The sequence below is a fragment of the Chiloscyllium plagiosum genome, unplaced genomic scaffold (genome assembly GCF_037043375.1).
Source record: "Chiloscyllium plagiosum isolate Xiang-an unplaced genomic scaffold, Cpla_swu_hap1 HiC_scaffold_22, whole genome shotgun sequence".
In the NCBI taxonomy this organism is placed as follows: domain Eukaryota; kingdom Metazoa; phylum Chordata; class Chondrichthyes; order Orectolobiformes; family Hemiscylliidae; genus Chiloscyllium; species Chiloscyllium plagiosum.
The window spans coordinates 42,501,468-42,529,214 of NW_028270160.1; the positions used below are offsets into that span (position 1 = coordinate 42,501,468).

Below are 27,747 nucleotides of genomic sequence, written 5' to 3' on the forward strand. Positions count from 1 at the left end.
CTTTGTTCAAATGCCTCTATACCATGGATCATCCTTGTGAACCTTCTCTGAACTGCCTCCAATGAAATAATATATTTTCTTAAAACAAGGGGACCAAACCTGCTCACAGATATGGTACCACCAGCACCTTGTATAGTTACAGTAAGATTTCCCTACTTTTATACTCCAAACTCCTTGAAATAAGAGGGGGGCCTTAATATTGGATGGCTAAACATTTCATGGGCCTACCTAATTATAATTCGGAGATGCCGGTGTTGGACTGGGGTGTACAAAGTTAAAAATCACACAACACCAGGTTATAGTCCAACAGGTTTAATTGGAAGCACACTAGCTTTCGGAGTGACGCTCTTTCATCAGGTGATTGTGGAGGGCTCAATCGTAACACAGAATTTATAGCAAAAATTTGCAGTATGATGTAAATGAAATTATACATTGAAGAATTGATTGTCTGTTAAGCCTTTCATCTGTTAGAATACAGTGATAGTTTCACTTCTTTCATGTGTAAATCACAAAACTTTTTTTAAAGTTGCATTCTCGGGTTAGCTGTTAACAATGGTGATAGCTAGACAATATGTTGAAGGTGTTAGCCCCCTGTGTTCTCTGTCAATGACCTGATGTTTAGATTGATTCTAATCTAAAAAGTGAGATAACAGAGTTTTACATAAATTCATGCAGTTTTTGAGCTCAGAGTTCTACATGAATGTATGTAGTTTTTGAGCAAAGTGCAATGTAACTCTGCAAGTACAAAATAATTCACCACACAAATTATATTTGTGCATGTGGGTCTTTGTCTCTGTGTGTGTGTGTCTGTCTGGGGTGGGGGTTGTGAGTGTGAGCAAGTGTGTGTGTGTGGATGTGTGTGTAGTGAGTGCAGAGTGTCTTAAGTCTGTGAGGGGGTGCATGTGTGGGAGTGTGTGTGTCTATAAGGGTGTGTGTGGGTGTCTGTGTGCGTGTCTGTGTGTACCTGTGTCCGTGTGTATGTGAGAGTGTGTGTGTGTAGGAATATCTGTGTGTGTGTGTGTAGTACAATGGTGATCACCCGTAATGTGACATGAACCCAAGGTCCCGGTTGAGGCCCTCCCTGTGCGTACCGAACTTAGCTATCAGCCTCTGCTCGGCCACTTTCCTCTGCTGCCTGTCCCGAAGTCCATAAGATAGACAGTGTTGGCTGAGTCACATGAGTACCTGCCATGTACACGCGTAATAATGTCCACGTGTCAGATTGACTTAACCTGTCACTATCTCTCTGTAAACTGTCTGGACCCCTCTTGCAACATTGCTTTCCACCTATTTTTGTGCTGTCTGCAAATTTGTCTACAGCACATTCATCTCCTTCCTCATACAACATTGAATACATACAGTAGATGGAATCCTTAAACGTAAAATCTCTCAAAGGTAAAGTAGACATGCAACATTCCCCTCCTAACTCCTTAAAAGTACTAAGTGAGCCTGTGAGTCATCTTAATGGGAATAATGCACACCTTCTTAGCAATTGCTGTTTTGTTCCTTAAGATCTTCTGGTTCATTTTGAAGCTATGATGTTATAAACTGTATTCTTCTAAAGTTTTAGCCTTCTGATGGTCCAATATATTTTCTCCTTTATAACCTGATTGAATCATTGTTTAGACTCTTCAACATTTTTTTATTTTTGTTTTTGTTGAACCCTGGACCTCTTCCACTTGCTGCTTCCATTTTGGCTTCAGTTTTTTCAGAGGAGCAGCACTGCTCGGCATTTATATCTGAACCGATTGTCTCATGGGTGATTTCCCGCTCCTTGATGTGTGCACTGTGCATCTCCCCCTTTCTTTTTCTGGTCTGTCCATTTCATCAGTATTGCTTTCAGCTCAACCTGATGTTTCTGTTGCTAATTCTGCTAAGCCAGATACATTTGAAACAAGATGATAGGTTTACATATGGGTGGTTGAAGAAACAGGATGTATTTGTTGATATGTTGGGTCAGGTCAAAGGGAGTGACGTTTCATAACAGTGGCAATCTGGGTATTGGGGAATCAGGGAGGAGCTGGGTCATGGGATGAGCGGGTTAGACTGGTTGTACCAGTGTAAAGCTGGGTGATTGGTAGTGGGTTGGGTATGACTAGGAGGGGGTTAGTCTGGCGAAGTAGGCAGGCTGGGAGATAATCAGGCCAGGTTAAACAATAAGTTCAGTTGGCAGAGAGGCTGAGTCATGGTTTTGGGTAGGTAATTGGGTTGGTTAAAGGATAGGGTTGGAGGGACAGGAGTGTGTTTCCTATCAAGGGTTTTCAGGGACAGATTGGTGGCTGTGGAGGGAGACTGTTGTCTAGGTTGTGGTCAGATCCTGGGCTTACTGGGGAGTTAAAGGGGAATTGAAGGAATAGTTCTGGATTCGGGAGGATTCTCCAGTGAGGATTTGATGATCAGTCGTAATGTTACTCAGCCATTGGAACTTCTAATGTTTCCTGGATCATGATCAAGGTAGGGTTGGTTTGAATTGTCCAAAGTCTCTGACTTTAGTTCAGAATTGGACACATTTTCAGAGGGTGCTGAATGTAGGGTAATTGTCCATCAGGTGCCTAAAAGTTACAGGCAATTTGATTGGGCTCAGCACCTTGGGACTTTTGAGAAATCCTGACCCATGTTGTTCAAGGTACTTCCGATATCTGATTGGCCCAGATCACTAGGTTCTGGATAATGTAAATAAATCCTTACTTATCGTTATATGAGAGAGACAGTCCCTATAATTTAGTGCATGTGCTTTTTCGCAATTTGTATCGGTACAACACAAGTTGCAATCTGAGTTGGTTCAAAGTTTTTTTCTAAATATTTGCATATTTGTATATCATTCTGTAAATTTTTTCATGTTACCACTTCCTAGACCTACTTTCCCCTTTTATTACCTGTCCTCTTTCTTTGGTACTGTTAAATTTTGATTCCCATCATGGTGGCAGCTGACCATTCAGCCTCATGCCATACAAACATCTCGCTTCCTGATCGACAGATTGACATGTTGCTATCAGCTGCCTGTAGTCAGGATTGACTCAGCTATCCCTGTTGCTGATCAATGTGAGTATGCACTGGCCACTGAAAAAATGATGAGGGATATGTTACCAGGTAGAGTTTGCCCTTCATCTTGCCAGGGACAGAGAATCAAGTTATTGTAGCTTCAGTACAAACTGTCTGAAATCTAACTTGGGAGCATTTAGACCATGAATGTTATCTCTGGAGTTTCCTGCTTTCTCACACTCTGTTCCACATTACTTATTCTATCACAGCCATGTTTCAGCATATAGTCATATTTCACAAATAAATTCTTTTGTATTCTGTTCGCAGAGATCTGTCAAACAACAGGATAGGATGTCTGAGTCCTGAGATATTTACAGGCCTCACCAGTTTGACTAAGCTGTAAGTACATAGCTTTTAATTATTTTTAGTCACTTAATGAAGGTTCTCTTCAATATTTTTTGAATCTTTGTCTTCAATCTGCTGAGAATTTAAGGGCAAGCTTAGTTTTAAGTAATTTTGCTCATAAAAGTAATGACAATGCCACAGAAATGCAGAACACCTTGACCCACTCATTCAGTTCCTCTTAGGCTGCAGCATGACTTCGAGGTGGAGCAGAGATGGCGTGGGGAAACCTGATTGAGCAGGGAAAGAGAGCTCTCATCAGAGTTCTTATTGGGTCATTAAGGAACACACTACTGCCTCCACCATGGACAGGAGTAGGGTCTACTTTGGCTACACCTCATTGAGGGGTGCTCATTGAGCACTGCTTTTTCTTTGAACCAAACTTGCAGCTGTACAGCAGAGTGAAATACCTGCATCACTTCAGTTGTCTGTGGGGTAATTGCATGTCATGATACTAGTGCCCAGTAATGTGCATTGTCCCCATTGTAGCTCAATAATTCCAGTAAATTATTAGCAAGTTCTAATTCTTATATATGTACACCTTTGTGTATTATATCTATGTATGTTATATCAAAAACATCAATTTATTGCAATTAGTGAAAAGGTATTTTGTAAATGACAGGTTTTCTATAGAATGTTGATCGAAGTATTTAGAGTTATTTGAAAGTTAAACAAATGACAATGGTGGTTTATTCCAATTGAGTTACTGACAGTGTTAATATTAAAATTTTCTTTGACTTATAATTAACTCAATAATCCATTATTAGATGGAAACTTAAGGTACAATCAAGTTGGACACAAACTTCAAGAAGTCTTCTTGAATTGGATGTATTTGAATAGATTCTATCTGCCCTCCAGAAGTAATGGGCTTAAAGAACTGAACTTCACCTTTTCATTCCATTAATGTCTCAGTCCTAGTGATAAACAGTAAATTTAAGTGTTTGTATTCAATGATAATATTACGCAAATTTGCAACAATTCCCCTGCTTTGACCTCACTCTCATTCCTGATTCCCCAACTATCTCCGTCATCACAACCAATTTGCCTTGTATACTGATGCCAATGTAAAATTGATGGTTTTTTTGCAGGAATTTGTCGGGGAACATTTTTTCAACCCTTCCTCTTGGACTGTTCATTGAACTTAGCGCATTAAAAGTTTTGTGAGTATACCATTCATTACCTGAAATTCTTCTGAATTTTGTTTATTCTGCCTATATTATTCTACCCAAAATAAATGTACTAAGGCTTTTGTTTGTCTTACTGTAGTTAAATATATAAAGAGTTTTGAAGGGTATAGTTTAAGTCATGTAGCAGTAGATTAGGAATCTTTTCTTCCCACCGTTCTTGTTAGTAAATGGCATCATGAATCCTGGTATGAATAGTTTTTGGCCTGAGTAGCATTGAGTCAGGCAAGTTAATCATCTTGGTTTTTTTGGGATTTCATGGAATCATAGAATCCCTACAGTGTGGAAGCAGGCCATTCAGCCCATTGAGCCCACACTGACCCTTGGACAAGTAACCCACCCAGACCCACGTCCCTACAAATAACCCTGCATTTCCCGTAGGTAATCCACCTGGCCTGCACTTCCCTGGACGCTATGAACAATTTAGCCTGGCCAATCCACCTAACCTGCACATTCTTTGACTGTGGGAGGAAACCAGAGCACCTGGAGGAAACCCAGCTGACACTGGGAGAACATGCAAACTCCACACAGAGTGGAATCTGGGTCCCTGGCGCTTCAGACTGCAGGGCTAACTACTGGCTACCGTGCCATCTCTGTGATGGTTTGTTGAACAGAAACTTTTGATTATTAGCGTAATCTTCCTAATTATAACTTAATTATAGGATAACAGGTTGTCAGCAGTGTTAGTCACAGTGCATGATGGGAACTATGGCCACCCTTTAAAGAGCACAAAATGTCCTGACATAGAATCCACTACAAAATTGCTGGTCTATTTAATTACGTGAAATAGATGAGCAAATTTAGAACTCGTATGCCATTTAGAGTGTGTTATTTGGTTGGCTCTGTGGTTTGTATTGTGAAACTCTTGATTGCCATCATAGAATAAATGCAACTGAACGACTAAAAATAACATCTTGCAACAACTGAACCTGTCAGGTTGTCTTTTAGTCATGGAGGATTCCATGATCACCTTTTGTACAAAATGCATTCAAAATGTGGAAGGTGAATCACATAAATTAGAGCACTGTTGAAGATTGAAACGGAAAAAGAAAAAGGATTAAACCCACTGGCAATTCTTACTTGATGTAGTAGTGCTATCTGTAAGATAACTTTATGCCCTGTTCTTTCCCAAGTTCTTAGATTTTAGGATTACAAAATTTTAGTCATTTCAAAGTCCAATTTATTATTTGACTTCTAATATTTTGACATAGTATATTTCTATATTGTGGCTAAAAATTGCCTTAACTTACACTCATGCTCCAGGGGATTAGTGTGTACTGAAACACAGTGTGTCAGTACACACTAATCCAGGGGATTAGTGTGTACTGAAACACAGTTTTGTAACTCTGCTTTTCAACGGTGAGAGCTTAGCAATATTCATTCTTGAGCCACAGCTTTTACATCTTCAGTAGGGTTTGCTGGTGTCTCCTTGAACGAAACAGATGCTTGTTTGCTAAATATACATTGTTGATCTGCTTTGAAACATTGCCCACTCTTCCTTTTTATTGTTTCCAACCCCATGGTTACCAGTTCTTTTAACCTCCTTATTTGAATAGATCCAAGACTTGACTGTGCATCACTAGCCAGATGGAAGTAAAGTAGTTATCAGTAGTGTTATTTCTACCGGTGAATATGTTGTGCTGATCACCGAGAGATTGTTTATTCTGTGAAGACAAGAAATTGCCCACTATGCTGATCCCCACAGTCCTCACCTCTGCGGTTAGCCTTCTTCACAAGACCTGTTGGATCTTTTTGATCACATCGTACTTTTAATTGATTGCCCATGTACCATTTGCAAACCATGGCCAACATATTTTGCCAACATGTGTTCAACCATTGATTTATCTCCTCCAAGAGAAGTCTTTTCAATAAGTATGAGTCTTCTAGACCTGTGTATAACTAGAGTTAGCTTTGATAGATGTAAAGTAGGAAATGGATAGTTTTAAAACATAGTGCAGAAACTCAGGATCTGAGGCAGCATCTGCAGATAGAAAAACTGAGTCAGGATTTTGAGTTTAATTTCATTCCTTTGGAATAATTCTGAAGATGGAAACAATAACTCTGTCTCTCTCTTTCTGTCTCTCTCTCTCTCTCTCTCCACAGTTGTTGTCAGACCTGCTGTGTCTCTCATAACTTTGTGTTTTATTTCAGGTTTCCAGCATCCGAATGATTTTACTTTTGTTTGCAAAAATGGATGAGCTTGCCTGAGGCAAATAATGTTTTCTACCTGAAAGTTTGTGTAAAGCTATGTCCTTCATGTTGAACACCACTTGAAGGAAACACTGAGCATGGCAATGGCATAAGAATGTGCTCCTGATGAGGCATTATAATGTCCATTAGCAAGAGTGACCCGGTTGCATCATTACTGGACGAGCTGCTCGAGACCTAAAGGACGTTGCTGCATGACTAGATTTGCAGCAGATAGTGAGGGAACCAACAAGAGGGAAAAACATTACCTCATGCTTATCAGTCCAACTGTCCACAAATGGATCTATCTTTGACAGTTTGACAAAAGTGTCCACCATGCAGTCCTTGTGGAGACAAAACCTCTCACATTGAAAATAGCCTACATCACATTGTATGGCACTATCACTGTGCTAAATAGGACAGAATTTGAATAGACATGACAACTCAAGACTCTGCATCTATGAGGTGCTGTGGACTATCAACAGCAGCAAAATTGTAGTCCAACCTCATGGTGTGACATATCCCCCACTCAACCATTACCATTCAGCCAGGGGATTAGCTCTGGCTCAGTGAAGAGTGCAGGAGGTCATGACAGAAGTGGCATCAAGCGTACTGAAAAAGATGTGGCAACCTGGTGAAGCTACCAAACAGGACTACTTGCATGCCAAACGATGTAAAAAGCAAGTGATAGACAAAGCTAAGCAATCCCCCAGTCAACAGATCAGATCTAAGCTTTGCCGTCCTACCGCATCTGGTTATGAGGGTTGGTGGACAGTAAATCAATTCACTGTCAAAGAACAGGCTTTACAAATATCCCCAACCTCAATAATAGGGGAGCCCAATATATCAGTGCAAAAGGTAATACTGAAGCACTTGGAACCTTCTTCAGCCAGAAGCATTGAGTGGAAGATCCATCTCAGCCTCCTCCAGAGCAAACCAGCATCCTAGGTGCCAGTTTTCAGCTAATTGTATAAAGAAATGGCTGGAGGTATTGGATCCCGCAAAGGCTGTGGGCTCTGATAACATTCCAGCAATTAAAGTGAAGCTCTGTGCTTCAGCGCTTGCTGCACCATTAGCCATGCTTTTAGAATACAGCTACAACGATGGCATAAACTTGACAATGTGGAAAATGTCTGGTTACATCCTGTACATAAAAGGGAGGGCAAATCCAACTCAGCTAATTACTGCCACGTCAGTCTACTCTCAAACAGCAGTAATCAAAAGTGTCACCAAAAATTCTATCAAGCAGTACTTGCTTAGTGATAACCTACTCAGTGACGTTCAGTTTGGGTTCTGCCAGGGCCATTCAGCTCCTGACCTCATTACAGCCTTGGTCCAAATATGGTTAAAGGACCTGAATTTTGGAAATGAGAGGAGAGTGGCTGCCCTTGACATGGAGGTTGTATTTGTCTGATTGTGGCATCAATCTGATCTAGCTAAACTGGAGTGAATTTGAATTGGGGGTTAAACTCTGCACCGGTTAGAGATATACCTCACATCGAGAAAGATGATTGTTGTTGGTGGACGTCAGGCATGTCTGCTCTGTGGCATCTCTGTCGGTGTTTCTTCGAATAGACATTTTCTAATCAACCTGTTTAGAGACATTATGACATAAATCAACTGCAGCTGCTTCTTCAATGACCGACCCTCCATCATAAGGTCAGAAGTGGGGATTTTCGCTGATGATTGCATAATATTCAGCACCATTTGTGACTCCTCAGATACTGAAGCAGTCCTTGTTCAAATGTAACAAGATCTGGACAATATCTAGGCTTGGGCTGAAAAGTGGCAGGAAAAATTGCCTGACACCTGTGTGGCGTAAATGATCATCTCCAACAAGAATCAGGTGATATGCCTAATTCCTAAGCCCCATTACAGTTAATGTCCCTCACACCTGCAGAAACCCATCCAGTAAAACCTTTTCGGTTTGCCAAGTGGCCTTGCAAAAAGTCTCTTGCTGTCAGGGCTCTGTGCCCAACTGAGGGACATGGCATCAGGCAGGGAGGTAGTTACTGAAAACGATGCCCTTGCTCCTGACCCTCCACGCTACCATGACTCTCGTGCCTCAATCCCACCCTGTCTCCAATTAACTGTGGCTTGGGTCATTCCATGATCATGCACAGAGGGTGGGTACGAAGCTCTCTGTGGATGGGACCTCTGACCCAGGGATCTCAATTGTGGGAAAATATTTGTTTCTGTCAGACTGCCCTCCAGAACAGATGGGGGTTCTCCTCTTGTTCTCTGATTCTCGGGCGAGACTTTATTCTACAGAACAAAACCTCAGCCCATGCTCATATGTCGCATTGACAGGCATCTCTCTTTGTCTGTCTCTCCCTCTCTGTCTCTTTCCATGTCTTTTGTTTTTAATGCCTCAGACTTTGTTCGACTGTGGGTGAAAATTTGGGAACACTACCGTGGTTGGTATTGGGTATTTTCAGTGAAGATGGGTAAATGGATTTGAACATTCCACAGAATCTCTTCCTTCTACTCCCATAACCCTGTTTCTTTTACTCGCCATCATCTTTCCCTCCATCATATCCCACCCAGACACTCCGATCTCCTCTTCCTACACTGCCCTCCAGCCTTCTGCAATCCTGCCCATGCCTCTCCCTACCCTCACACCACCACGCCACCTGCTATCGTTCTCCTCCCACCCTCCCACTCACCTCCCAATCTTTTATAAGCCCCATTCCATGCAGGGAGTTAATTTAAAAAAAGGCAGGAAGGAAACAAAAGGAGCACCTAGGCTTTTTGTACCCACAGAAAGTAGGCTCCAGTGAGCAATTAATTAGGTCATAACCATCATAGAGAAAAGGCACCAACATTTTAAAGGGGCCACTCAGCTGTCAGGAATCTGTTCAAGCTCATGGCAACTTTTGACCCCAAAGCATCACCTAAGATCACAACCCAAAATGTGCTGTATCCTGAAAGTCTCCACCATTAATGATTCAACATCATATTTAAGAAAATATAATATTCCATGGGATATTGGCTGAGGTACCCAGCTGTTTGGGAAGGATTGATGTTTACAAATGCCATAAATGATCCTTTTTTACATTCTATCTCTATAAGACCATAAGACATAGGAGCAGAAATTAGGCCATTTAGCCCATCGAGTCTGCTCCGCCACTCAATCATGGCTGATAAGTTTCTCAAACCTATTCTCCCACTTTCTCTCCATAAATCTTGATCCCCTTGACAATTGAGAACCTATCTATCTCCATGTTAAATATATTCAATGACCTGGCCTCCACAGCCTTCTGTGGCAGTGAATTCCATAGACTCACTGTTGTCTGGCTGAACAAGAGTTTCCTTATCTCCATTCTAAAAGGTCTTCCCTTCACTCTAAGGCCCTTGGGTCCTAGTCTCTCTCACCAATGGAAACATCTTCCCAATATCCATTATGTCCAGGCCATTCAGTATTCTGTATGTTTCAATTAGATCTTCATTCATCCTTCTAAACTCCATACAGTGTAACCCTGAGTCCACAAACGTTCCCACATGTTAAGCTTTTCATTCCTGGGACCATTCTTGTGAACCTTCTCTGAACACGCTCCAGGGCCAGTACATCCTTCCTGAGATATCGGCCCAAAACTGTACACAATACTCCAAATATGGCCTGACCTGAGCATTATAGAGCCTCAGAAGTACTTCCTGGCTTTTATATTCAAGTCCTCTCAAAATAAATGCCACTATTGCATTTGCCTTCCAAACGACTGACTCAACCTGCAAGTTTATCTTGAGAGAACCTTGGACTAGAACTCCCAAGTCTCTTTGCACTTTGGACTTATGAATTTTCTCACCATTTAGAAAATAGTCCATGCTCCTATTCTTCCTATCAAAACGCATGACCTCACGCTTTCCCACGTTGTACTCCATTTGTCCACTCTCCTAACCTGTCCAAATCCTTCTGCAGCTGCCTGCCTCCTCAATGCTACCTGTCGCTCTACCTATGTTTGTATCAGCTGCAAACTTAGCCAGAATGCCCTCAGTTCCTTCATCTATTTGTTAATATATAAAGTGAAAAGTTGTGGTCCCAACACTGACCCTTGTCACTGGCTGCCATCCTTAGAAGACCCTTTTATCCCTACTCTCTGCTCTCTGCCAGGCAGCCAAGCATCTATCCATGCTAGTACCTTACCTCTAACACCATGGGCCCTTATCTTACCCAGTAGCCTCCTGTGCAGCACCTTGACAAAGGCCTTCTTGAAGTCCAGATAGATAACATCCGTTGCCTCTCCTTGGTCTAACTTGCTTGTTACTTCCTCAAAGAATGCTAGCAGATTTGTCAAGCATGACCTTCTCTTGATGAAACCATGATGACTTTGCCTGATTTTACCATACACTTCAAGTATTCAGAAATCTCATCCTTCAGATTGGATTCCAGGATCTTATCCATGCATGAGTTAGGCTAATCGGCCTGTAATTTTCTGTCTTTTGCCTTAATCCCTTTTTAAGCAGGGATGCCTCAGTGTCTTCTTCTCTGACTAGATGAGTTATGGGAGATTGCTCGCATTCAGAAGATGCTGAATAAATATTTATGGTTGTCTTAAAAAAAGCAGATGCTTAACATGGAAAATGATAACGTATGTGAAACACAAAAAAGACATGTACAGTTTACACAAAGGTGAAAACAGAAAAGGATCAAGAATAAAAACTGAGCATGTTGAAAGTACTGAAAGGCTGAGAATATGCCAGCAGCTGTGGTTAGAGAGAACCAGAGTGAACATTTCAGATCAATGATCTTTTGTTGGAACTCCAGATCAGTGTTGAATTATCAAGTTAGAAAGATCAACTAATAGCTCAATCAGAGCAATGAATAGCTGAGACACCCTGAGCATGACGGCTCTGAATTAAGTAATTGATCTCATTTAGGGTGGTGATGTCACCCCTAAACTGCCATCAACACAGATTGAACTTAGCTGGTATTGCAGCGATCTTCCCAAGGTTAAATCGCTGGTTAACACATCCTCCTTGGGCTTCCTACAGAAACACTTGCTGTTTGATGCAAACCAGTGGATAACCAGTGAATAGTATTGTCTCCCAAACTCTGTTTTTAAAATAGTGCATAAAAGTATAAACCTTGCAAGTTTCTTGCGAAATACAAATTGCTCCTGGAATGCACATTGTGCATAATGAATAATGCAGAGTTAAAAATTACACAACACCAGGTTATAGTCTAACAGGTTTAATTGAAGGCACTAGCTTTCGGAACACTGCTCCTTCATCAGATGTTATATGATTTTTAACTTTGTATACCCCAGTCCAACACTGGCATCTCCAAATCATGAATAATGCAGAGACACTCATTTAGTTTGATTGTATGTGAGTGTGTCATGATCTGCTGACCTTAATCCTACATTATTCGATTATTTTCTTTTATTCTGACAGAATGCTTTTTAAAATTGGTCTCTGAGGGACCAACATAAGCGATCTGTAACAGTATGAACATGTGGGGCTGACAGTGTCAGCTCCCTCTGCAAACTGAACCATGCAAGTGCTTATTAAATACACTCTGGTTATTAATAAACTCAGGAAACTGATCACAGTTAGATATATTATTAAATTTGCAAAGCTTGCTCTATGAAGAATACCTGGGCAACTAACAAGGAATTAGAGAGTTTTCTGGGTGCTGAACCTAGAAGGTTTTTTTTGACTATCATGTAATCTAGAAATTCCTTGGGGTAGAAATAACACTGGGGTCTTGCTTGTTATTAAACAATGCCACTCTTTGTGAGAGTCTACAGGCCAATGCAGTTCATCTGATTGAAATATGGACTCAGGCACTTAACTGCGTGCCCTGGAATACAACTTATAAAACAAATATAGATGACATTTGGAAGCACAGTGGATGGAAACATACAATTGCAAAGAGATTTTGATAGATTATTTGAAATGACAAAACTTTGGCCAATGTATTTCTATATTTAGGTTTTAAAGACTTAGATTTTTATTGTCACATGTACTCAAGTACAAAGCTAAAGGAGTACAGTGAAAATGTACAGTGTCGCCACACAAGGCCCCATCTTAGGTAACAGGTATCTGGGTACAGAATCATTAGAACAATGTAGAAAGAAAGAATGAAGTTAGAAGTTAAACATTACAGTAATTCTTACTATTAAATTGAAAAATAAAGAAACAAACCTCAAAAATCAAACATTACTGGGCAAATGTGAGATTAGGAGAAAGTGAGGACTGCAGATGCTGGGGATCAGAGCTTAAAAATGTGATGCTGGAAAAGCGCAGCAGGTCAGGCAGCATCAAAGGAGAAGGAGAATTGACGTTTGGGGCATGAGCCCTTCTTCAGGAATGAGGAGAGTGTGAAAAGCAGGCTAAGATAAAAGGTAGGGAGGAGGGACTTGGGGGAGGGGCGTTGGGAATGCGGTAGGTGGAAGGAGGTTAAGGTGAGGGTGATAGGCCGGAGAGGGGGTGGGGGCGGAGAGGTCGGGAAGAAGATTGCAGGTCAAGAAGACGGTGCTGAGTCTGAGGGTTGGGACTGAGAAAAGGTGGGGGGAGGAGAAATGAAGAAGCTGGAGAAATCTGCATTCATCCCTTGTGGTTGGAGGGTTCCTAGGTGGAAGATGAGGCACTCTTCCTCCAGGCGTCGTGTTGCCATGGTCTGGCGATGGAGGAGGCCAAGAACCTGCACGTCCTTGGCGGAGTGGGAGGGGGAATTAAAGTGTTCAGCCACGGGGCGGTTGGGTTGGTTTGTGCAGGTGTCCCAGAGGTGTTCTCTGAAACGTTCCGCAAGTATGCGGCCTGTCTCCCCAATGTATAGGAGGCCACATCGGGTGCAGCGGATGTGTGTGGAGGTCCAGGTGAATTTCTGATGGATATTGAAGGATCCCTTGGGGCCTTGGAGGGAAGTGAGGGGGGAGATGTGGGCGCAAGTTTTGCATTTTTTGCGGTTGCAGGGCAAGGTGCCGGGAGTGGAAGTTGGGTTGGTGGGGGGTGTGGACCTGACAAGGGAGTCACAGAGGGAGTGGTCTTTCCGGAACACTGATAGTGGTGGGGAGGGAAATATATCCTTGGTGATGGGGTCCGTTTGGAGGTGGCGGAAATGACGAAGGATGATCCGATGTATCTGGAGGTTGGTGGGGTGGTTGGTGAGGACTAGTGGGATTCTGTCGTGGTGGCGATTGGAGGGGCGGGGTTCAAGGGCATAGGAGCGGATAGTGGAGGAGATGTGGTGGAGAGCATCGTCAATCACGTCTGAGGGGAAATTGCGGTCTTTGAAGAAGGAGGCCATCTGGGTTATCCACTTGAACCTAAAATGTGTTAGACAGAGTACTTTCTGAATGGCAAACAAACTAGAAACAGTGGTGGTCCAAAGATAATTAAGATTCCACATACATGGATGAATAAAATGTCATGAACAGATACAGAAAATAGCCAAAAGGCTAAAGAATGTGTGGGGGTTGATTCTATGCTTCTGCTATCTAAGGTCATGGATAAAGCATCCCTGGAGCATTGTGAGCTGTGTTGGGTACTAACCCTCAGGAAGGATTTATTGGCCTTCATGGAATGGCAGCACTATTTGTCCAGAATGAAACCTAGACTCTGAAGGTTAAATTACAATGAGAGTTTGTACAAACTAGTGTTGTATAGCTTAGAATTTAGAAAGTTAAGGATAATTGATCAAAGTTTTTAATATATTTAGGAAAACATATAAGGTAGATAGAAAATATAAACGAGTTTGGAGATGATTTATAGCTCAGGTTGAAGTTCTGGATGTCAGTTTGCTCGCTGAGCTAGAAGGATCATTTTCTGACGTTTCATCACCAGACTAGGTAACATCTTCATTGAGCTTCTGGTCAAAGCCTTCCTCCGGAGGCTCACTGAAGATGTTACCTAGTATGGTGATGAAACCTTCCACCTCAGTGAGCAAACTTACATCCAGAGAGAGAAACTATATCTGTTGTTGCGGCATTGTATAAGAATGGGAACCAGACATTTAAGTTTGAAGCTAGGAGATACCTCCACATGAGAAGTGTGCTAAAAGTTTGGAAGTCTGTTTTTCCAAAATGGAGAAACTGTGATGGATAAACTATTGTTATCAAAAGGTTTTAAGAGGTATGAGGCAAAGTTAAATATATGGAGCTTGCTTATGGATCAGCAGATAATGGGCCAATTCCTGACTCTATGTCCTCCACTTCTCCCACCTTGCCAATCTTTTGGAATTAGTTAGGCCTAATCTGATTTGGTGGGTTTGCATTAATGCTTTTTTTTTTAAAATGAGTAACCTCAGAAATGTACGGGGTGCTAGGATATAACAGCAATGTGAGTCCTCAGGTTCAGTCGCACACCCATTAATGAAGATGTGATACTCGCTTGTTTCCTGGATGCTTCAAACCTCCCAAGATGCAGCAACATGCTATGTGGATAGACTCCTGACACATGTCACTGATCTTGTTAGAAGAAAGTGGAAGTCCTACAGGTTTTGCTCATTTACAGCAGTGCAGCTTCCACTCAATTGCTCTGGAAAGATATAGGAATTTTGTTTTTGGTTTTGAAACTGAAATCATCAATTAAAGAATGCAGCACTTGATGGATAGAATATTAGTTGAAGATCCTGGACATGTAAATGTAGGAAATTAAATGTTCATGAGGAAAAATGCCACCGATGCTCTCATACTGAGTGAAAATACCACTTGTTCACCGATGCAATCTAATTTAAAATCTCCTTTACACAAAACTAAGTGTCTTTCTGCAGGAGGAACAAACTTTGATCACTTTCATTCTGTCTGGTTCCACGCCAACTGAACAAAAATTAAATGCTTTTATTTCTTGAGACTCATTCTTCTGTATTTAAAAAGAACGTTTTTACCTGAACAGTGTTGAGGAACAATTGCTAAACTAATTCGAAAAAGTCCAGTAGTGCAGCACTGCTCTTTAGCTGTGCTGCTCAGGACTTGCCTGGAGCATCGATAACCACCCAAATTGTAAGTGTTGCACAGCATGAAATAAAACTCTTGACAAAACAATTTTTAGACAAATGGTGTTTCCAAACGACAGTTTTCCAGCCTGGAGAAGATAGTGCTGCGTGTAGCTTTTAATAAAGAAAAGGGGCAATATCTTCAGGCAAGCGTAGAAGGTAGATAGAGAGAAACAATATCTGCTGGTTATGTTGTTGGTGTCAATGGTGCATTGTACAAAAATGTGAGCGAGACATTTAAAGGTGAAACTAGGAAATACCTCCCGTTTATGGAACCTTGCTGTTGACTATTTGGTTGCTGCATTTATCAGTGCTTCAAGAAATATTTTTTTATCTTTGAAACACTGAGGATAATGGAAAATGCATTTTTAATTTTTTCATGAATTAACTTTGTATTGATTTTATTTTCATTTTCAGATTAGTTAGACAGGAATCGAATCTTATTATACTTACTCGATTAGCATATTGCCTACAGTTATTTTACTTTGTCTATTTTATGCAGGTTATGTTAGCTTTATTTTTAAAGTTACTCTATTTCTTTCATAACCAGTTCTGCTTTGCTCCAAATCAACTTCAGCTTTGGAAACACAGTAAAATGCAGAACAAACTGACTGCTTACATTAAGGCTTCATATATACTTGAGTTTTTTGCAGCATAAGTTCCTGAAAAAATTCAGTGTTTGAGTCTGCTGGATATGTGATCTGTGTAATAATGATGTTATGTTCATTGATTTGAATGACACATAGAACATAGAATGTTACTTATGAATTATGAATAAATGTATATGAGCAAAATGTAAATCATTGTCACTCAAACCTATATTCCAGTATCTTCATTGTTTTCAATTAAGGATAGTATTAGCATGTTACAAAGAGAAACTGAAACTCAAGAAGAAGAAAAACAGTATTATCTTAATGTTAATGTATCAGATATTGACATCAGAGTGATGTATGGGAAGGATCCATCCTCATTTGTGAATTCATCTGTGTTTTACAGGCACTTTAGCACTGAATCTCTAATGTGTGACTGCAACCTTAGATGGCTCTTACAGTGGGCCAGAAACTCTTCAGTTCGAATAGCAGATGAAACTGTGTGTGTTTACCCAAGTGCTCTGCAGGGAAGGCCATTCAAAACTTTGAAGGAAAACCAATTGACATGTGGTGAGTGGTGCCTTCATTTTAAAATTGTCACTATTGTGGTGTTTATGATGGAAAAGCTTCTGCTGCCTCAAATTAGTGAGCGACACCTCAGCCCATAGGGGTGGAGATATTTATTTTGAGATAATGAAATGATTTCCTTACTTTTGCAGAAAGCAGCACAGAAAACAATGGTGTCGGTTAGGTTAAAATTCAGCAGAAATGCCTCTTATTTCATCTCTCTTTTAAGCCAAACTGAATCTAATGAATGCTGAGATTTTGTCTATAGGGCTTTCTAATTGTGCATTGTGCAGCCTTTTTATTATCAAAATGTAAGTGGAAGGAACTTAGATTCAGCCATGGTCAAGTGAAACATTTTTGGGACGGATGTTAATTCATCAATTTTATCACTCAACCTTGACGGTATTTGAAGCTTGAATTCTTGTGGTGCTCTCAGCTTGAATCATTTTTCTCTCCTTGACTGAAAAGGAATTAATTAAGATAAAAAATAATCCATTGCTCTTTACACAAACGGTGCCAACTCATTTCCCAGTAGCTCTATCAGTGACCATCCTGAATGACAGGCAGGTAGCTGTTCATCTTCCTGAAATGGCTAACCAGAAGAAAATATACTATGGATGAGTTGGCAAACTGAAAGCAGTTTCCACCTCATTGAGTCCTGAACTTCACTAGGAGGAAATGTTAAGATCTCTGGAACCTGCATCAGCTTCATCCTTCACAGAGTACCTTTCGTGCGTCTGCTGAATGTCAAAATGGTTCTAAATCCCAAATGCTGAACACTTCCCAGAATCTCTGTCGTTCTTGTGTGGAGCTGCTACATTCTTTACCCACAATGCTCCTTGCATTTCTCACAGGCTTTAACTGTTAGGATGAGTGTCATTTTTTACTCATCCAGTGTTACAAAGCTAATGATGTGGCGATTGAACAGTAAAATGTAGAATATATTTTTAAAGAATCACTTATTCGTTTATTAATGAGCAGCAGCTCAGTGTCTCACCGTGTTATTACATGCGCAGGTGTTTCTGCCTCATTCATACTTGCACGACTGACATTTATCTATTAACTGAGAACTTACTGCTCGTAGGTAAGCAAATACATGCTTAACATATTCATATGTCAGTCTTTTAATGGTCTGTAAGATAGAGGAAATAACGCATTAAAACACAATAAACATATGTTGCATGACAATATTAAATATTTATCTGCCAATATTGTCAACACCACTTGCACGATTACCTCCCATCCTGACTTGGAATGATATCATGTTCCTTTACTGTCCCTGCTTCAGAATCCTAGAGCACTGTGGGTATCCCTACATTTCAAGCATTGCAATGGTTGCGAAAGACAGCTCAACACCACTTTCTCAAGGGCAGTTGGGAAGGTGAATGAATGCTGGCCCAGCTAGTGTTACCGACATCCCATGAATGAATAAATAGCAAAGAGCTATTGTAATTGAAGCCGTTTTGTGAGTTTGCAAAATATATATCCAAATTAAAGCTGTCAGACCTGATTTTAACCTGAATTATTATAGTTGGGGCAGTGATGTACTTTGTTTTAATCTGATTTTAGCACAGTCAGGACCCTCACCAGCAGACAGCAAGATCCATTCAAATGTGGAGATTTCATCCTAATTGTGTAACTGAGGCCTTACTACAGTTTGAATCCAGACCATCGGATGATGTGAGCCCCAGAACCAGAAGAGGCCCATGATTGCATGCGATTTACATTTTGTTTGATTCTTTGCCAAGAGAAGTAGAAGCATGCTGTAGTCTCTCCAAGGAAACCTTCTCTTCCAACAATAATACCTGCCTGACCCCAACACCTCTTTCCACTCAGTCAACCATTTAATTGTCTGCTGCCCATCAGCAATCCTGTGCTTCCTGTGAAACACTTGAGGCCTATATGAAGGGCAGGGTAGAGAGATAGTATGCTTTGTACTTCATAGTGAGCAGGGTTTCACAGTTTACTATCTCCGTCACCGTTCAGTTGCAATGTCCCACAGTGGGGTAAAATCTTGCAGGTAATTGTTGAAGAAAATGTATTCCTGTACGTAACTTCAATCCTCTAGGGGCTAGCTTTAATCTGTAGAGTGCAAAACGATTTGTGCTTGGAAGCAGTAAATCTCTGTGATAGAAGCCAAAAGAATGTAAAACAGATGTAGATTTGATCAGATGTGAGCTAAAAGTCATGATGCTCACTCTGGGGTTTGTTGTCAGACGTATGTGATTAAGTGGCTTTTGGGTAACTGCAGAGTTCGGTTCACTTAGTCATAATATTGTAATCTTTTTATATTGCAGTGGGGGGAAAGGAATTTTGTCCACTATAACTATTTTATGTATCCATACTGGATAGATTACAAAACTAAGCATGATTCAATGCTGAAGATCCAGTGCAGCGTTTTGTCGAATAATTCTAAAATATTTTCTGTCTCTTGCTATTTGTTTGAGGCCATGCATTTTCAGGTAATGTTACTGTTGCTGTTATCATAATTGAAAGTGTCAGGAAAAATTGACATGAAGAAATGTAAACTACAATGCTGAAAAGTTGATTGCGTGTAATTCACAAGTGTGCATTGGTAATTTGAATCCATGTGTCTGGCTGTACCATGTCAGAGTACTAGTATTTGGTATCATGCCTGAAAAAGGCATAGCACAGATTGAAAGAAAACATTTTGCAAATGTGTTATTGCAACAAAAGCAGTTAATGACTGTATGACAGAGAGTCTATTGATTACAGTCTGACTAACAGCTTGCAGAATGGTTACGTGTTCTAGTTAGTTTAACTCAGCTGTGTTGTAAAGACTTTCAGGAGTAGATTTTTATAATTTGTGCAATGTGACATGCAAATGCCAGGAAATGACTCATTGCAATATTTTACTTTCTCTCCATGGCAGTAGTATGTATGTTATCCTGTGGATTTTTCTGTTGGTGAGCTGATTTAGGTAGTTGAAACTTTATTGCTGGAACAGCACAGCAGGTCAGGCAGCATCCAGGGAACAGGAGATTCGACGTTTCGGGCACAGGCCCTTCTTCAGGAATGAGCAGAGAGTGTTCAGCAGGAGAAGATAAAAGGTAGGGAGGAGGGACTTGGAGGAGGGGCGTTGGAAATGTGATAGGTGGAAAGAGGTCAAGGTGAGGGTGATAGGTCGGAGTAGGATGGAGGCAGAGAGGTCAAGAAGAAGACTGCAGGTCAGGAAGGCGGTGCCGGGCTGGAGGGATCCGGCTGAGACAAGGTGGGGGGAGGGGGGATGAAGAAACTGGTGAAGTCCAAGTTCATCCCCTGCGGTTGGAGGGTTCCCAGTCGGAAGATAAGACGCTCCTCCTCCGACCGTCGCGTTGTTGTGGTTTGGCGGTGGATGAGTCCAATGACCTGCATATCCTCGGTGGAGTGGGAGGGGGAGTTGAAATGCTGTGCTACAGGTTGGTTGGGTTGGTTCGTCCGGGTGGCCCAGAGGTGCTCTCTGAATCGCTCCGCAAGTAGGCGGCCTGTCTCCCCAATATAGAGGAGGCCACACCGGCTGCAGCGGATGCAGTAGATGATGTGGGTGGAGGTGCAGGTGAATCTGTGGCGGATATGGAAGTTTCCTTTGGGGCCTTGGAGAGAAGTGAGGGGGGAGGTGTGGGCGCAAGTGTTGCACCTCCTGCGGTTGCAAGGGAAGGTGCCGGGAGTGGAGGTTGGGTCGGTGGGGGGTGTGGATCTGACAAGGGAGTCGCGGAGGGAGTGGTCTCTACGGAAAGCTGATAGAGGAGGGGAGGGAAATATATCCTTGCTGATTTAGGTACCTGATTTAGAAATGTCTGACTTCTGAACACTCGCACATATGAACACAATCGGGGGGTGTGTTAATATTAATTTCAAAGATCCAATATACAAACATTTCCTTGTACATCCAAATGGCTTTTTTAATATTGGTCTGCATTGCGTCCTGACCTGTGTAGCAATTGACCTGTGAACAGACACAAGAATGGAAACTGTGTGAAACCTGGAGACGACCTCAAAAATCCTCCTCAGAATGTGTAAGAACTTTTGATTAATCTCTGCCAGTTTATCCAAGTGGTACCTGCAATTCCGTAGATAATGAGGACTGCAGATGCTGGAAAGTCAGAGTCAATGAAGTGAGGAGCTGGAAAAAGCACAGCAGGTCAAGCAGCATCAGAGGAGCAGGGGAGTCAACATTTCGGGTCGGGACCTTTCATTAGAACTGAGGAAGTCCTGATGAAGGGTCCCAAACCGAAACCTCAACTCTCCTGCTCCTCAGGTGCTGCTTGACCTGCTGTGCTTTTTCTAGCTGCACAGTTTTTTGTGCCTGCAATTCTGCCTTCTCAATGCTTGTTATGCATTGTATATTGTATATACAATATTTGTATATAAAAGGCCAATAAACTGTTAAGGTTGCCTGCTAAAATTGAAATGTTACTACAAACCTTGACAAAATAGGTGGATTCTTCAGCACTCTCCTTATTGGACATGAAGAAACTGAACATTGGGGCATCAAGGAAGGTTATCTGCTCTGGAGCTATGTCTTTCATGTCCCTGTCCACCATTAGAACTTTGCATTGCAGGTCCAAATTTATTTGGATATTTTGATGCTGTGCAAGTGGTTCACTTGAGAAGCATCAGCTGTAAAGTGACCTGGAGACAACCTCAGCTGCGGAACTGCGAATAGCAGGGATGATGACTAATGTCATCCATGCCTTTGCATCTGCTGATTTCCTCAAATTCCAGCAATGACTGTTTTATGTGCTGTTGCATTGTTTTGGAACTTTGGAGAAAAATAAAAGTCAAAACAACGGCACTTTTAAAAGGGAGAGGGACAGACAATAGCAGCCCATGGTCAGGTCGGTGCAGGAGAGAGAGAGAAAGAAACCCATATTGCTCCCTGACACAGCAGTGAACCTGCGCATTATCGCTTTTGCTGTTTGAATTCATGTATCGCTGGACATCAGAGTGCATCCAGGAAAATTAACAAACAGTGAAATTCACAACTGATCTTGGAGGAACCTGTTTGGGAGAGGTTACAGCACAGAAACAGATAAGTTGAATAGCTTTAAGTGTGGCCTTGCTGTAAGTCTGCAGCAGTGAGTACAGTGACTATTGAATTTCTTGATTATATCTTTTATTGAGATATGTCTCTTGATTAAACTTAAAAATATAAGCCATAAATATTAAATTAGCCTGGAGAAGTGTTTTGTAGAGGAATAAGATGGTGCTATTTCTGTGTCTGCAGACTGGAAGAAGCAAAAATGACCCTTAGTAGAGTGATATGCTCTTCTTGTTGGATGTGGGAGCTTAGGAAGAGTTTACATGTTACTGAGGATTATGTCTGCAATAAATGCTGTTGGTTGTGAATCATATCAGATCAAATGAATTGGTTGTAGTCACAGTTAGAGGCAAAGAGGAATTTGCAAGAGCAAGGGGGTGTGATAGATGGTAGTTATATGAAGGGAGAAAAGTCAGATACAGTCACAGAGATGGGTTAACTCCAGGAAAGAGAAGAGAGGTAGGCAGTTAGTGCAGGAGTCTACTGTGGCTATCCCATTTCCAACAAGTATGCTGTTTTGGAAAATGTATGGGGGGGGGGGTTTGGATTCTCAGGAGTATGTAACACAAACAGCAAATTTCTGGTATTGAGACTGGCTCTAATGCAATAAGGGGTGCATCAGGTTCCAACAAATCAATTGTGTTAAGAGACTCTCTAATCCAAGACACAGACTGACATTTCTGTGGCCAGCAGTGAAAAATCAGAATGGTGTGTTGCTTTCCTGGTGCCAGGATCAAGGATACCTCAGAGAGCATGCAGAATGTTCTCAAGGGGGAGACTGCCCAGCAGGAGATCATTGGAATCAACAACATAGGACGGGAAAAGGATGAGAGTCTGAAGTGAGAGCATCAAGAGTTAGGCAGGAATTTACAAAGGAGGTCCTCAAGAGTAGTAATATCTGGATTATCCTCAATGCTGCGAGCTAGGTGAGGGTAGGAATAGGAGGATAGAGCAGATGAATGTCCGGCTGAGGAGCTGGTGTATGGGAGAGGGATTCACATTTTTGGATCATTGAAACCTCTTCTGGGGTAAAAGTGATCTGTACAAAAAGGACAAATTGCACCTAAATTGGAAGGAGACTAACATACTGGCAGGGAGATTCGCGAGGGCTGCGAAGAGGGAGGATTGAAACTAATAAGGTGGGGGTGGGGGGTGGGATGGTGATGGGACCCAGGGAGATAGTGAGGAAAGAGATCAATCTGAGAGTGATACAGTTGAGAACAGAAGCCAGTCAGGGCAGGCAGGGACAAAGTAGAGAACAAGATAGGACAGATAAATTAAACTGCATTTATTTGAGTGCAAGAGGCCTAACAGGGAAGATGAGCTCAGGGCATGGTTATAGAGTTATAGAGTCATAGAAATGTTCAGCATGGAAACAGACCCTTCGGTCCAACCCGTCCATGCCGACCAGATATCCCAACCCAATCTAGTCCCACCTGCCAGCACCCGGCCCATATCCCTCCAAACCCTTCCTATTCATATACCCATCCAAATGCCTCTTAAATGTTGCAATTGTACCAGCCTCCACCACTTCCTCTGGCAGCTCGTTCCATACACGTACCATCCTCTGCGTGAAAAAGTTGCCCCTTAGGTCTCTTTTATATCTTTCCCCTCTCACGCTAAACCTATGCCCTCTAGTTCTGGACTCCCCGACCCCACGGAAAAGACTTTGTCTATTTACCCTATCTATGCCCCTCATAATTTTGTAAACCTCTATAAGTTCACCCCTCAGCCTCCGACACGCTAGGGAAAACAGCCCCAGCCTGTTCAGCCTCTAACTATAGCTCAAATCCTCCAACCCTGGCAACATCTTTGTAAATATTTTCTGAACCCTTTCAAGTTTCACAACATCTTTCCGATAGGAAGGAGACCAGAATTGCACACAATATTCCAAAAGTGCCCTAACCAATGTCCTGTACAGCTGCAACTTGACCTCCCAACTCCTGTACTCAATACTCTGACCAATAAAGGAAAGCATACCAAATGCCTTCTTCACTATCCTATTTACCTGTAACTCCACTTTCAAAGAGCTATGATCTTGACCTCCCAACTCCTGTACTCAATACTCTGACCAATAAAGGAAAGCATACCAAATGCCTTCTTCACTATCCTATTTACCTGTAACTCCACTTTCAAAGAGCTATGATCCATCACTCCAAGGTCTCTTTGTTCAGCAACACTCCCTAGAACCTTACCATTAAATGTATAAATCCTGCTAAGATTTGCTTTCCCAAAATGCAGCACCTTGCATTTATCTGAATTAAACTACATTTGCCACTTGTCAGCCCATTGGCCCATCTGGTCCAGATCCTGTTGTAATCTAAGGTAACCCTCTTCACTGTCCACTACACCTCCAATTTTGGTGTCATCTGCAAACTTACTAACTGTACCTCTTATGCTTGCATCCAAATAATTTATGTAAATGACAAAAAGTAGAGGGCCCAGCACTGATCCTTGTGGCACTCCACTGGTCACAGCCTCCAGTCTGAAAAACAACCCTCCACCACCACCCTCTGTCTTCTATCTTTGAGCCAGTTCTGTATCCAAATGGCTAGTTCCCCCTGTATTGCATGAGATCTAACCTTGCTAATCAGTCTCCCATGGGGAACCTTGTCGAACGCCTTACTGAAGTTCATATAGATCACATCTACTGCTCTGCCCTCATCAGTCCTCTTTGTTATTTCTTCAAAAAAGTTCAATCAAGTTTGTGAGACATGATTTCCCACGCACAAAGCCATGTTGACTATCCCAAATCAGTCCTTGCCTTTCCAAATACATGTACATCCTTTCCCTCAGGATTCCCTCCAACAACTTGGATGAACGTGGGACTGGGATTTCATAGCAATTACTGAAATGTGGCTCTGGGATGGACAGGACTGGCAGCTTAATGTTCAAGGATACAAGTGCTACAGAAAGGATAGAAAGGGAGGCAAGAGAGGATGGGGAGTGGCGTTTTTGATAAGGGATAGCACTACAGCTGTACTGATGGAGGATATTCTCGGAAATACATCCAGGTAAGTTATTTGGGTTGAACTGAGGAATAAGAAAGGGATGATCATCTTATTGGGATTGTATTATAGGCCCCCTAATAGTCAGTGGGAAATTGAGAAACAAAGTTAAAAGGAGATTTCCGTTATCAGTGAGAATAATAGGGTTGTTATGGCAGGGGATTTTAACTTTCCAAACATAGACTAGGACTGCCATAGTGTTCAGGAATTAGATGGAGAGGAATTTGTTAAGTGTGTACAAGAACATTTTCTGATTCAGTATGTGGATGTACCTACTAGAGAAGGTGCAAAACTTGACCTACTCTTGGGAAATAAGGCAGGGCAGATGACTGAGGTGTCAGTGGGGGAGCACTTTAGGGCCAGTGACCATAATTCTATTAGTTTTAAAATAGTGATGGAAAAGGATAGACCAGATCTAAAAGTTGAAGTTCTAAATTGGAGAAAGGCTAATTTTGACGGTATCAGACAAGAACTCTCAAAAGCTGATTGGAGGCAGATATTCGCAGGTAAAGGGACGGCTGGAAAATGGAAAACCTTCAGAAATGAGATAACTAGAATCCAGAGACAGTATGTTACAGTTAGGGTGAAAGGAAAGGCTGGTGGATGTAGGGCATGTAGGTGGATGACTAAAGAAATTGAGGGTTTGGTTAAGAAAAAGAAGAAAACATATGTCTGGTATAGACAGGAGAGATTGAGTGAATCCTGAGAAGAGTATAAAGGCATTAGGAGTATACATAAGAGGGAAATCAGGAGGGCAAAAAGGGGAAATGAGATAGCTTTGGCAAATAGGGTTTAGGAGAATCCAAAGGGTTTTTACAAATACATTAAGGACAAAAGGGTAACTAGGGAGAGAATAGAGCCCTTCATTCCTGATGAAGGGCTTTTGCCCGAAACGTCGATTTTCCTGCTCCTCAGATGCTGCCTGACCTGCTGTGCTTTTCCAGCACCACTCTAATTGAGACTCTGATCTCCAGCATCTGCCGTCCTCACCTTTGCCCTTCAAAGATCAGGAAGATGACCTTTGAGTGGAGCCGCAGGAGATGGGGGAGATACTAAACGATTATATTGCATTGGTGTTTATTGTGGAAAAGGGCATGGCAGATATAGAATGTAGTGGAATAGATGGTGACATCTTGAAAAATGTCCATATTGCAGAGGACGAAGAACTGGATGTCTTCAAATGCATAAAAGTGCATAAATCCCCAGGACCTGATCAGGTGTACCTTAGAACTCTGTGGGAAGTCAGGGAAGTGATTGCTGAGCCTCTTGCTGAGATATTTGTATCATCGATAGTCATAGGTGAGGTGCCATAATACTGGAGGTTGGATAACATGGTGCCACTATTTAAGAAGGATGGTAAGGACAAGCCAGGGAAATATAGACCCGGGAGCCTGACATCGGTGGTGGGCAAGTTGTTGGAGGGATACCTGAGGAACAGGATTTACATGTATTTGGAAAGGCAAGGACTGATTAAGGATAGTCAGCATGGCTTTTTGCAAGGGAAATCATGTCTCACAAATTTGATTGTGCTTTTTGAAGATGTAACAAAGAGGATTAATGAGGGCGAGTGGTGGACATGATCTATATGGACTTCAGTAAGGCGTTCAACAAGATTCCCCATGGGAGACTAGACTGGTTAGCAAGGTTAGATCTCATGGAATACAGGGAGAACTAGCCATTTGAATACAGAACTGGCTCAAAGGTAGACGACAGGAGGTAGTGGTGCAGGGTTGTTTTTCAGACTGGAGGCTTGTGACCAGTGGAGTGCCACAAGGATCGATGCTGGGTCCACTACTTTTCATCATTTATATAAATGACTTGGATATGAACCTAAGAAGTATAGTTAGTAAGTTTGCAGATGACACCGAAATTAGAGGTGTTGTGGGCAGTGAAGGTGGTTACCTCAGATTACAATGGGATCTTGATCAGATGGGCCAATGGACTGAGTGGCAAATGGAGTTTAATTTAGATAAATGTGAGGTGCTCCATTTTGGGAAACAAATCTTAGCGGGATTTATACACTTAATGGTAAGGTCCTAGGGAGTGTTGCTGAACAAAGGGACCTTGGAGTGCAGGTTCATAGCTCCTTGAAAGTAGAGTCGCAGGTAGATAGGATAGTGAAGAAGGCGTTTGGTATGCTTTACTTTATTGGTCAGCGTATTGAGTACAGGAGTTGGGAGGTCATGTTGCAGCTGTACAGGACATTGGTTAGGCCACTTTTGGAATATTGCATGCAATTCTGGTCTCCTTCCTATTGGAAGCATGTTGTGAAACTTGAAAGGGTTCAGAAAATATTTACAAGGATGTTGCCAGGTTTGGAGGATTTGAGCTATAGGGAGAGTTTGAATAGACTGGGGCTGTTTCCCCTGGAGCGTCGGAGGCTGAGGGGTGACCTTATAGAGGTTTATAAAATCATGAGGGGCATGGATTGAATAAATAGACAAGGTCTTTTCCCTGGGGTTGGGGGAGTCCAGAACTAGAGGGCATAGGTTTAGGGTGAGAGGAAAAGATATAAAAGAGACTTAAGGGGCAATGTTTTCACGCAGAGGGTGGTGCGTGTGAGGAATGGGCTGCCAGAGGGAGTGGTGATCATTAGTACAGTTGCAACATTTAAAAGGCATCTGGATGGGTATATGAATAGGAAGGGTTTGGAGGGATATGGGCCAGGTGCTGACAGGTGGGACTATTGGGGTGGGATATCTGGTCGACATGGACGGGTTGGACCAAAGGGTCTGTATCCATGCTGTACATGGATCGAGGGAGCCCTTATCCAATGATGAGATCCCACTGAGATACCTTGGCTGCCAAACCCATGTTTTTGTATTCTGCTCTTGAAGGATCCCATTAGCTC

General features: G+C 42.0%; 1 protein-coding gene across 1 annotated transcript in view; it reads left to right on the forward strand.

The window, feature by feature from the left end:
* Positions 1 to 27,747, forward strand: part of adgra1b (adhesion G protein-coupled receptor A1b) — a 529,688-nt gene that overhangs the window by 211,626 nt on the left and 290,315 nt on the right. Inside the window, exons 4-6 of the mRNA XM_043712551.2 lie at positions 3,310 to 3,381; positions 4,473 to 4,544; positions 16,687 to 16,850. Of these exons, the coding sequence (XP_043568486.2) occupies positions 3,310 to 3,381; positions 4,473 to 4,544; positions 16,687 to 16,850 (308 nt within the window). The remainder of the gene's footprint in view (positions 1 to 3,309; positions 3,382 to 4,472; positions 4,545 to 16,686; positions 16,851 to 27,747) is intronic.